The 11,151-nt window shown below is 44.1% G+C and overlaps 3 protein-coding genes across 6 annotated transcripts in view; 1 reads left to right on the forward strand and 2 right to left on the reverse strand.

The window, feature by feature from the left end:
- The window catches only part of nptnb (neuroplastin b), a 31,731-nt gene extending 26,311 nt beyond the window's left edge, over positions 1-5,420 (reverse strand). Inside the window, exon 1 of one of the 3 annotated variants that reach the window (XR_002167901.1) lies at positions 4,321-5,420. Coding sequence is in view for 2 of the 3 variants with exons in the window: in XM_019866684.1 (XP_019722243.1) it covers positions 4,321-4,396 (76 nt within the window). In the remaining variant the exon portion in view is untranslated. The remainder of the gene's footprint in view (positions 1-4,320) is intronic. The other 2 variants (XM_019866684.1, XM_019866683.1) reach the window with 2 other exon arrangements.
- On the forward strand, positions 4,849-7,672 carry LOC109513944 (protein FAM26F). Of its 2 annotated transcripts, XM_019866688.1 has the most exons (3): positions 4,849-4,924; positions 5,822-6,532; positions 7,103-7,672. In XM_019866688.1, exons 2-3 carry the CDS (start codon positions 6,068-6,070, stop codon positions 7,256-7,258), a joined length of 621 nt encoding a protein of 206 aa, XP_019722247.1. In that variant the 5' UTR covers positions 4,849-4,924; positions 5,822-6,067; the 3' UTR covers positions 7,259-7,672. The 2 variants fall into 2 exon arrangements, with proteins under 2 accessions (XP_019722247.1, XP_019722246.1); XM_019866687.1 differs by lacking the exon at positions 4,849-4,924 and having other exon boundaries at positions 5,691-6,532.
- Positions 7,673-7,772: 100 nt separating this feature from the next.
- Positions 7,773-10,915, reverse strand: LOC109513940 (UDP-glucuronosyltransferase 2C1-like). Its single transcript, XM_019866682.1, has 2 exons — positions 10,475-10,915; positions 7,773-9,815 (listed from the first exon to the last, which is right to left on the reverse strand). The coding sequence occupies exons 1-2, from the start codon at positions 10,477-10,479 to the stop codon at positions 8,231-8,233; spliced, it is 1,590 nt and encodes a 529-aa protein (XP_019722241.1). The 5' UTR covers positions 10,480-10,915; the 3' UTR covers positions 7,773-8,230.
- Between the last annotated feature and the right edge of the window lie 236 nt (positions 10,916-11,151).

Genomic DNA, 11,151 nt, shown 5'->3' on the forward strand with positions numbered 1-11,151 from the left:
TTTCTCCATTGCGAGACTAATAAAGGTTTTCTTATCTTATCTTATCTTATCTTAATAATAAAAATAATAATAATTGCATCATCTTTGTATGTCCGAGTGGAGCTCAGTCTAGTTGCTGAAAGTTTTTTTGACATACACACGGGTACATTTCTTGCAATTTTTTTTTTCAACCAAATCATCTTTAAGCTATTTATTTTTAGGGTAATGGTGTAGGTTGAGTTTCAGTGCTCATAGTTTCTGGTATATTTACAATTTAAACTATTAAAATCTACAGTTACCTGGACAAAAACATTTTTTCGGGGTGGTGCCGGTTACCGACGGTTTTTAATTTTACTTGTGGCAGGGCTCTGTCCGTACATTTATTAAATTACATGTAGAACTTAGCATCAGCAGCAAGCTATACTATACGTTCATCCCTGCGCTGTTGTAGTCTGTTTTTTTTTTTTTTCCCCCTGCATCGTGTCGTCTCATGGCCTTCGTGGCTGGCAGCGGAATCACAGTTCGTGGTGAGGCGGCTGCAGCCGTGAACAAGGAGGCCATCCATTAAGCGTTAATGGATTCACTTTCACAAAAGGACCTTAAACCCACGTTGGCGTGTCGCGGTGGTAAAAATAGAAACGGGGCAGAATGGCCGGGAGGGGGGCATGGGGGAACAAGATTGCACTCATATCTGTCGCAGGAACTCGACCGCCCACTTCACTTCTCCCCCTATGGTGAGGAGGAAAAAAGCTACGGATTCCCCCTGCGACCCAAAAAAAACCCCACTCCACAAAAACCGTGATTACATCTGCACTTATCGTTATTAGTCTCCGCGCGTCACAACCTGAAGACTGTAATACCACTGGAAATCCAACATTACATAAGGAGCCACGCATCACTTGGCCCCCAATCTGAACTATGTTGGAGAATTACACAGCTTTCGAATCCCCCCCCCCCAAAAAAAATAACAGCTGACCTGTATCATTCCATAGACTTTCCTAAAATAACCCCAAAATTTCTTTGGGCACTAACTCAACAAAAGAAAAATCTCTCCAGATATGTCCAACAATAGACGTGTTATTGGATGTAAGATTTTCCACATTGCCAAGACTCATGGCACCAGACACCTCCCCACCTCAAAAAAAAAAAAAAAAAAAAATTAAAGAGTGAAATCTCTGGGATGCAATTTTGTTATGAAACCTTTGTGATTTGGGACTTATTTTCTCGATCGTCCACTCAGCTACATTGTCATACTATTTTCTGTCCTTCCTTATTTGTTTGAAATGGGTCAAATTAAACCCTTTCTAAAGTAGGACAGTGTAGGTTTGTGTCACCGCTTCTCGTCCCGCCCTCAACAATCACACGGTGGGTGTCTGATTATCACCCAGAAAAGACGAGGTGAGGTATTAGGCTTTAAGTTTAAGTATGCACAATAATTCCCTCCCCCTGCATTTGTTTTTGTCTTATTTTTTTTCTCATGAAGATTATTTCTTTCTCATCACTCTGACGTACTGTAAATAAATTTGGGGTTGCATAAGAAATGAGGGGCTATTACACAAGATCCGTCTCAACGGGTAAACTAGCGAAAACAAAACAGCATTCTCTCATCAGAGCGTTTTTGGAGCCTGAAATATTTGGAAAAGGGTCTCAAAGTTGAAATTAGAGATAACAACTCAACTGAAATGTATTCACAGAGCACTTTAAAAACAACCACCTGCTGCATACAAAGTACTGTACATAAAGTAAAAATCAGACATAAGAAAACAATGAAATTTATGCTAAATGGACCTTCACTTACATCGCGCTTTTCTACCTCAGGTACTCAAAACGCTTTACACAGTTTCCTCATTTACCTACTGATGACGCAGCATTAGGAGCAAGTGCGCGTTCATTATCTTGCTCAAGGAGAGTTCGACATGGTCGCAATGGCCAGGGATTGAACGCCCACCTTCAGGGTTGGGAGACGACCACTCACTGAGCCATGCCGCCTCCACTTAAAATTTGAAAGGTATGAAATCAGCTCAAGTGAATCTTAAAATGAACTCCACAGGGAGGCCAGAATTGGAGTTATGTGCTCCCTCTTACACACTCCAGTTAGGAGGTAAGCAGCAGCATTTTGGACCAACTGGAGACGCTTGAAGAGAGGACTGGCGAACTCCAAAATAAAATGCTTTACAGTAATCGAGCGAGATGTAACGAAGGCATTGATTATTGTTTCTGAGTGCTGCTGCGAAAGGAAGGGCTTTACCTTAGGCAACAGCCGAAGGGACCAAACATGATAATCTTTCTGTTGTCTTTTCATAGACGTTCAAGTAGTTTAGTGCCAGCTAGGCTTTGATTTCCTCCAGACAGAACAAAAGTGGCCTTTAGGGGAAAGCATCAATTTTGCTCAGCGGGACATAGATCCGACTGCCTTCCGTATAGCAGCAAAAGGTAATACCATGCTTCCTTAAGATGGAACCCAGGGGCCACATATCCAATGAAAACAGGAAACCATCCGAGTCAAAGTTAGTGAATACTGTACAGCAAAATAGTGGACTTGATGTTTTCCCACTTCTACCGACCCGCCTGTTGTTTTCTGCAAGGCATCAATGTCGTTGATGCCGAAATGTATGATTGGCGATGATTTGACCTCAATCTAGAACCATCATTGCGGTGTGGTAAATCGAGACATGACAAGTCCGATTAACCGCTAGCTATGAGTGAGCTGTAGATACGCTTCTGCTTGATTGAAGTGGGGGGTGGGGGGATCACCGATGTGCCTTTAGACACTTCTTGAATGCTACCAGCCGACAAACACACACATACAAAATGCAAATATTCACAAGGAGCATGAGCGCAGATGCTAACATTGAACTAACCGCACGGATGCAGCTCCGGACGTGACTCGCGAGGGCCGCGCTCCTTGAAGGCACAACATAAATATACTACGGTATCTGCATGTGACTTTTGGCTTGATTATCCAGTGAACCTCTGCCTGTTGGCAGAAAATAGCGAAAATCCACAAATAACGAACGCCCTCCGAAAAGAGGTTTGTAAGATTTCTGCAAAGCAAGTAAAGCGAAAACCTTTATTCCGTTTGGATTGATTTGCTATATTGACAGCAGTCTGTCACAGCACGGATAAAGAATCATCAGCAAATCATTAACACCATGCATAAAGCATGTACACAATTACGACCCAGTGTTACATAAATGACTGCATTTAGTAGTTATAATATTCAGCACAAACAAACCATCTGCATATGTGGCAGGTCAAAGCTAGCAAACTAGCCCGAAGTAACCCCTGAGCAAAAACTTTCTGGCATCACACATGGCGCAAACAAATCACTTTCCTTAAACTGTATAAGTCATTAAAGACACATTTGAGCAATTAGTAGCCACATTGTCAGAATAGCAAAAACATAGTTTCTATTTAACTTTGTGCAGAAAATGCAGTCATGGACGACAAACAGAAAAAGGCCATCGCAAACGTAGAGTAAAAAACACAATCAATTAATTAAACCCGACAACACCGGTTGTCCATGAGAGGGCGCCCCAGTAACACTTGTATTGTTTTGGCTTGCTTTCAAAAACAGAAAATAAGTGAGGGTTTTTTTTCAGCAAAAAAGGTAGAAGGGGGTCCAGGGGGGATTTGCAAATAGGCGCATTTGCAAACAAGTTTATGTCATTACATTCCGCTTTATATTTTATGATCTTTGCTTTTTACATTTTACACTGCAATTTTATTTGAGGCATTTGACAAAAATAATTTGGGGTGTTTTTAGAGCTGGAACGGATTGATGGCATTTCAATTCATTTCATGAAAAAATCAATCATACAAGTTAAATGAGTTACGAGCTTGCGTGGAATGAATTAAACTTGCAAGACAAGGTGTAATTCAGAACTTCATTTCAACACAGACGCAGTTGGGCATTAATGATATGTTTGAACTCGCTTTGGGCCCCGTATTTGTAGTACAAAAAAATACTCGGAGAGTCTTGAGGGCAGGGGTGGGTGGCCAACTGCTCGCGGGTTTAAAAACAGATAAAACCTCAGTGGCAACTCTTAGTCCAAGCCCAGCAAACACGAAAGAATAGCTGAGCGGTACCTTGATTTTGATTAGAATTAGGTTAGTCCAGCCACCAGGAAAATGCATGAAAGGACACCCTGCACAAAAGTCAAATAAGTCATTTCTCAACGACTTCACATGAAGCGTTTCCTGCATCTTAGAGTGTAAGTGCAGCGCAAGGAAGTGGAGTCCAAATCCTCTTAAAGTCACTTTGCCCCCTCTATTATTCTATTGTGTTTGCATCAGTCACGCTACGGGTCACATGTTTTTTTTTCTTCTTCTTCTTCTTACCGTTTTGAGCCGTGACGAAGGGCGGCATCAAGTTGCCCAGAAGGACCAGGAGCAGCATCACTGCACCAGGACGCATCCCGTCGTGGTCTCGCTCCAAAAAAAAAATGCAAAGGGTGGGTGATGGAAGGGTGGGGGAGTGGGAAATGAATGATCTTGTGTCGATCACAAGCTCGACTAATGATAATAATGATGATGGTGGAGGTGAAGAGACGAGCGCAGCATGGCAGCAGATTCCTCGATTTGGCGTTGGACAGGGCGGAAAAACAAAAGCCGATGCGTGGTTCTATTGGAGGGAGGGAAAGAAAAAAAGGGAGCGCGATGGATGGTGCGGGAGCGGCCGACGGCTCTCAGGGATGCCGATGTGCGGCCATCGGCGGCGGAAAAGCCTCGTCGGATTGCAGAGGAGGATGGAGGGAGTGCGGGAGGGGGTGTCAGAGAGATTGTCCACAGCGTCGTTGGGAAGATTCAAAGATGCGCAAGCTGATGCGCATTGGCTCACCTCACTCCTGAGGACTTTTAAAAGGGCGCGTAATTACGCACGGACGCTGACGATTCCAATATCCACCGCCTCCCAGGTTGTTGGTTATTTCACGCGGCGTGTAAGGTGCACATCTCCCTTCTCTTTCTCCTTCATTTGATCGTGTTGCATTTTAGAGGAAGTGCGCGCCGGCGACCACGTGACTTCCTCTACTTATGGCCCCACTGTCTCTCGTGCAATATTAATGCTGCAATTCGGTCGACGGAGACGATGATGGCCTTCACCGAGACGCTTGCGTCCTTCCCAGTCGGCTGCCTTAATGATGATCATTATATCAGACGGAAAGGCGATTTTTTTTTAATGTACGTTATTATTTATTTTATGTCATCGCTAATCGAATGGTTGTGCGTACACGCATATCCCCTTGAAAAGTTCAACATGGCCTCCTTGTTAATCCCCTCTTGTCTGCCCCTGTTATTGAATCTGCGCTGCTGCAAGTGCGACCTCATGTGGACAGTTTAGCGAAGTGTCCACAGAAACAACCTTGATCAATTCTGATGGGAACGCGGTGCGCCAAATACATCCAAAAATAGATCGTGATTCTATTCCCATTCATTTGGATGGAATAAAATGACTTATTTGCCTCTCGGCATCAGGGTCATAAATGTTTGATTTTTTTTTTAATTACAGTTAGTTTTTATTTTGCCTTGACTATGTTTTCAGTTAGTTTTGATTCATTTTTAGAGCAGGTTGGTTAGTTTTTATTTTTTTCAAAAATGTGTTAATAAATGTTAGTCTTATTTTTTGTTTTTATTTCAATTTTTTACGTTTTATTTTGTAGTTGTTTCTTCAATTTTCAATAACTACAGTGGCCTTGATTAGAACAAAATTAATTTGTGAAATGAGGATCAACGCTTTTGAAGCAAACCAATTTTTAAGGCGGCTGTGAGTCAATTGCATCCTTCATTGAAGAGACGAGACTCTGAGATGTGATCGCCGTTGTCTTTGCGCTCCACTTTGCAGCCCTCCCTCCAGTTTGTTTAAAAAGTAACCCCACCTGAAACCTGGCCCCGGCCAATGAGCAGTGGAGATGTCAGCGCCTCCTTTGTTCGAAACCAATGAGAGTGGAAGTGCGGCATGTTCCCCGAGGGGGAGAACTTAGGGCTGCCTGCGTTAATCACGCATCACTTAGCCGTTGCCAATGTGTTCACAACACAAGACCCTCTTTGAGGCTTTTCACTGCAACTCCATTTCTTGGACCCATCTAGTATGGAAAGTCAACAACAATGGCTTACCAGGCTCAAAGATGAACTTAGCAACAGTCCGCTGGTCTCTAACGTGGCATTCGGCTTCATCCTCATGGGACTGGAGAAGCTGGTGGAATTGGAGTTCGAGTGTCCGTGCAACCCGACATGGAACGGCGTGTTTTCGTCTGCCTTCTTCATTATCCCGGCCGTCATGGCCTTCACCTTGATGCTCATCATCCAGGGGTGCCGCTGTGACGAGTGGTGTCGCCGGAGCGTGTCGCTCTCCAGCGTGGTGCCCGCCGTCGTCTGGCTCATTTTGCTCTTCCTGGATGGTCAGTACTTCGCCTGCGCTATGACAGACTGGGAGGGTAGATTTGTGCTGGTGGACAGGGCGGCCCCGCAAAAGTGGTGCGAGCCAATAACTGATGGAGGTGTCCCCCAGCAGGAGCTCATGCTGCGTTCGCAGCAGCTCTTTGTTTTCTCTCAGGTGAGTGGACAAAGGCCTTTGTTTACTGAATTTCGTGCATGTTTACTCCGTACAATCACCCCTCTAGTCAGGAATTAACTCTTTGTTTTTTTCACAGTAATATCGAACTTATTGTGTTTGATTTTATGGTGTTCCACATGGCTCTGTTTTGGGGCCCCTGCTGTTTTAACTGTATTTGCTATTCTGCAGTTCCATCCAAGGAAAACATGGTATTTCATTCCACTGCTATGTGGATGTCACATTTATGTCCCGCTGAGTAAAAAGGATGCAGGCTATTTAAGACCACGTTTGTCCTGTCTAGAGGAACAGGACAAAAAGAAAACAAAAGTTATGGTTTTTGCTCCCGGTGGCTAAACCTCTTACCTGATTTATGTTTAGCATAAGTATATAAGTCGCTGCAAGGTCAGTAGACCTTGTTTGTACACCGCAATCCGTGCGCATTTACTCTGTACAATCTCTCCTCTTCTTGAGTCTTGATGATTCCCATGCAGTGTTTATTGCAGTATGGTTGAAAATATTGCCACAACGGCGAGACTCACATGCCACTCGATTATGTATTTCGTGTCGCAGGTTCTAGGTATCATCCTGCTCATTGTCATCTGCGTGGGTCTTGTCGTGTACGTCATCAGGCAAAGCTGCCAACAAGAAGTGGAGGAGCTGCAAGATGCCGACGTCGCCGAGCTCACCGTCCTTAGGATGAGCTCTCTGCGGACCAGGACGTCTTGAGGTGCTTTGTAACAAACTGACCACGCACTGACACTCACCCTGCCTGAAAATGATCCCTCCCCAATTATGTAAAAAAAAAAAAAAATTCTGAACTTGATTTATATCCAACCATGTTCTGTTTCAACATTGTTTTATTGTTGTTTTGTAATAAAATAAATTATTTTTGTATTCCACAGCCATCAAGGATTTTGTGCACATACTGTACGTGAGTTTCAATTTGGAAATGCATGACTTTTTTTTTCTTTTTGAGGGGAGGTCAATTTTGCAAATAGGAGGTGCACGAAATATATGGTAAGCTAAATAATTATGAGAGTGGTTGGTAAATGTGTGGGCATTTAAATTACAACAGGTATTTTGCACAGAGAAATACAAATGAATGGTGGAGCAAAAGTCCCTCTGTACTCCCTCTCCTGTTTGCTGATAAGGGAAAAATTCACTAACATCATCCGTCACTGCTGCACAAGCTACAAAGGCGAGTAAGTTACATCAGCTTCATATATGTGAAGAAATGGTCAAACATTAACTCAACTTTATTTTGGTTATGCATTTAGTTGAGCAGACAATAAAGAAAGAGACGATAAGGAGACGAATTTGGGACCCTTGAGAAATTATGGGATTGTGAATGTGTTCGTACAGCAAACAAGTACTGGCTGGACAATGAGCGCAAAGCAGCAAATGTGCAAATATGTGTTGTGACTGAGCAAGATTGTATGACCTGCTCAAAGCGATGACTTGGCTTGCTTCGCTTTAACTACACTAATGATGGACCGATATGAATTTTAAGTCTTGAGTCTTAGATGTGACGGTACTTAGGACTTGCACAAACAGTGTATGACTTTATTCACTCCGGCAGTTCGGTGGATTACGCCAAATGTACAAAAGCAATTTCCGCAAGACTTAAATGTTACAGACTAGACTTATGATCAGGTGAAATGTGCGGCTCATTGGTACTCAAGTAACTTTTACGTAACTTTAATCATGTTTACTTTTTCTTTGCAGGCAGACTTTAGAACAAAGACAGCCAAAAAAGGTGCTCAGAGCACCGAGAATAAGCAGCACGACAGAAGATAAGCAAAGGAGCACGTCCACAGAGTAGTAGACAAACCAGGGCAGCTGGTAGGAATCGGTCCTCAGGTGAGCTGCGCCCTTATGCCTCATGACAAACTCAATCCAGAAGAGGGCGTTGTCGAGCGGCGGGATGGGCTGATCTCTGTGCAGCCTGGACAGCCTTTGCATGTTTTTCTTATAGGACGGATCAGACAGGACTTCCTGTACGCCCTGGAAAAAGATATCATGATCCATGGTGAATATATCCACGCTTTTCCCTGCTCCTCTCATTCCGATCCTGAGCAGATTATCCCGTTGATCGAAAATGAGCGGTAGCCCGAGGATTGGAACTCCGTGGTAAATGGCTTCCTGGACGCCGTTTGTCCCGCCGTGAGCAACAAAGAGTTTGATCTTGGGATGTCCCAGAAGGTCGTTCTGCGGCATCCAGTCTACCAGGAGAGTGTTGTTTCCCAAAGTGGAAGGTTTTGCCCCTTTATACCTCCAGATGACCTTCTGGGGGAGCTTGGCAAAAGCCGCGGCAATTTCGTCAGCTAGGTCGCTGGGGAGTTCCCCAATGAGAGTCCCCAGGGACATGATGATGACTCCGTGATCTCCAGAACTCTGGACGAACTCCTCCAGGTGCGCCGGTAGAGGCTTGGCAGGTTTACACTGGAAGCCCCCAATGTAGATGACGTTGGGCATGGTGGGGCGAGGAAACTCAAAGACAAAATCCACTCTCATGAGCCACAGGTCTGCTGCCTGGAACAGTGACTGGTAGTTTTCACCAGGGCTTAAATACTTCTTAATCAGGCTTTCATAATGCGGTTTTATATACTTTGATATTTGATATTCCCCAAAGAGCAACACCAAAGTGTTCAGAACTCGTTCAGAAAAGCTCATCTTGTCAGAAAATTCCGTTCCCGTCATGGGCACATACGACAGAGGGGACGGCGCGATCGCTAAATGGCCCTCGCCGTGGCTGGTCCATCTCACGTTAAAAACGAGTGGTAGCTTCAGACAGTGGGCGAGAATAACACCGCCTGGTACTCCCGGATCCGTCAGAACAAGGTCATACTTGGCACTTTGGAGCGACTCCACCAAGGTTTTATTTTCAAAAATCCACTCGAGCAATTTGGCTGTTTTTTCGTGCATCTGTGAGGCCTTTTCACCTTGCTCCATTTCCAGTTTGAAACGAGTCCAGGCGGACTTCCCTTCCCGCTGGATGTGCAGCAACTGCTCCACAAACTTCACAATGAAGTCTTTGCTGAAGCCTGACTCCACGTCAAGCGTGATGGCGTTGTAGAACGGGGACTTTTCCTTGATGTACCAGCTGTCGTCCGTTCGCACCACATCAACCCGGTGGCCTCTCGAGTGCAGTCCCTCGATAATGACTTTCATGTTCACCCAGTGGCTTCCATCCAGTGGAAAAACGAGCACCTTGCCGCCATATGCGGAAGTCGCACATAGAGCGGAAAACAAGAGGCCAACCCACAAGCGTAGCATCTTCACTCTACAATTAGGAAGACAGAAACTTTCCTTAAGACACCTTCTGAACAAATCCGTTTGGTCTGGGATTCGCACGCTTTTTTTTTCCAAATAGATGATCTCGCTTAAATTGAGAAAAGTGCAGTGTTTTCATTCCTTTCGCTAGGAATTAAAATACTTGCCCAAGTTTTTTTTTTTTTTTTAATCAGAGGGATCCTTTTTTCCCCCAATACTGGTTACAAATATGACTTGCTTAAACATGAGGAAAATTTTATACTATGGAACAATATATGTCATGTCCCTTTAATTGGCTCTGTTAACTATTAAAAAATTGTAACTTTGATCTCAATTGTTCTACCAATCACTACGGCACTTGTCACAGGCCTAGATAGAGTAATTGATGAAGAGAAATGTTCCACCCAAAGGAGCCAAGGCACAGTGGGTGTGAATCACAGAACCAACTACATGCAAAAACCTCCACAGAAACACCGAAACTCAAACGTTTATAAAACTTCAATCTTTCATAATCATTTAGAACACAATATATACATGAATGCATCATGACCTTTAGCGTAACATGACAGAAGTATGACACACTCACATGCACATGACACGCACACACTCACGCGCACACCTGCGTGTGCATCAATTTAAGAAGTGGCTCGTACAAAAGATCAATATTACCTCATTTGACATCAAATGTAGTTCGTCTGTCAAGAGATTCCCTTCTACTGAGGAGGACTTGTTAGTCCTTGCGGTTCCAGCCCAGGCAGGACTTTGACATTGTAGTCTCATGCTCTTTAACACTCGGGTGCAGATAAGGATAGGTCAAAGGGGAAAACTCGCTTGTAAAGTTGAACTGCTGCACATTCTATAGTGGTGCTTGGAATGCTTCGGTATGTCATTCGAAAAACTGCCAGATTGGGATGTGTCGGAGGCTGTAAAATGAGATCCCTGCCCAGTGTGAAATATTTTCTTAAGTGGTGTACATACATATTGATTTTTATCATTTTTAACATCTGGCGCTATGCTGGCTATTTGTGTCCATCTCACTTGCTGACCGTGTCAGATGGGTTGAAAAAGTGGCCCGGCCTGACCAGGGCCGTAATATTCGGATATTATCTAAAACACAGGAAGGCCAGAACCGGAATTGAACCTCAGATCTGTGAGGCGGACACGCTAAGCAGTCAACCGCCCGAGTGTCTGTTGCAGTTTGAGCTGTTGATCTCTGTTAAGTCTTTGGAGACGTTTCCGGGGTTTCCTTCTTAACAGGCTCTCAGAAGTACTTCCTTTTGCTGCTTTGAAACGTTCCCGTCTATTGTTTCAACATCCACTAACTTTTGCTACACCCTTTCGCTTTG

Source organism: Hippocampus comes, unplaced genomic scaffold (assembly GCF_001891065.2).
Source record: "Hippocampus comes isolate QL1 unplaced genomic scaffold, H_comes_QL1_v1.1 scaffold82, whole genome shotgun sequence".
NCBI classification, from domain to species: domain Eukaryota; kingdom Metazoa; phylum Chordata; class Actinopteri; order Syngnathiformes; family Syngnathidae; genus Hippocampus; species Hippocampus comes.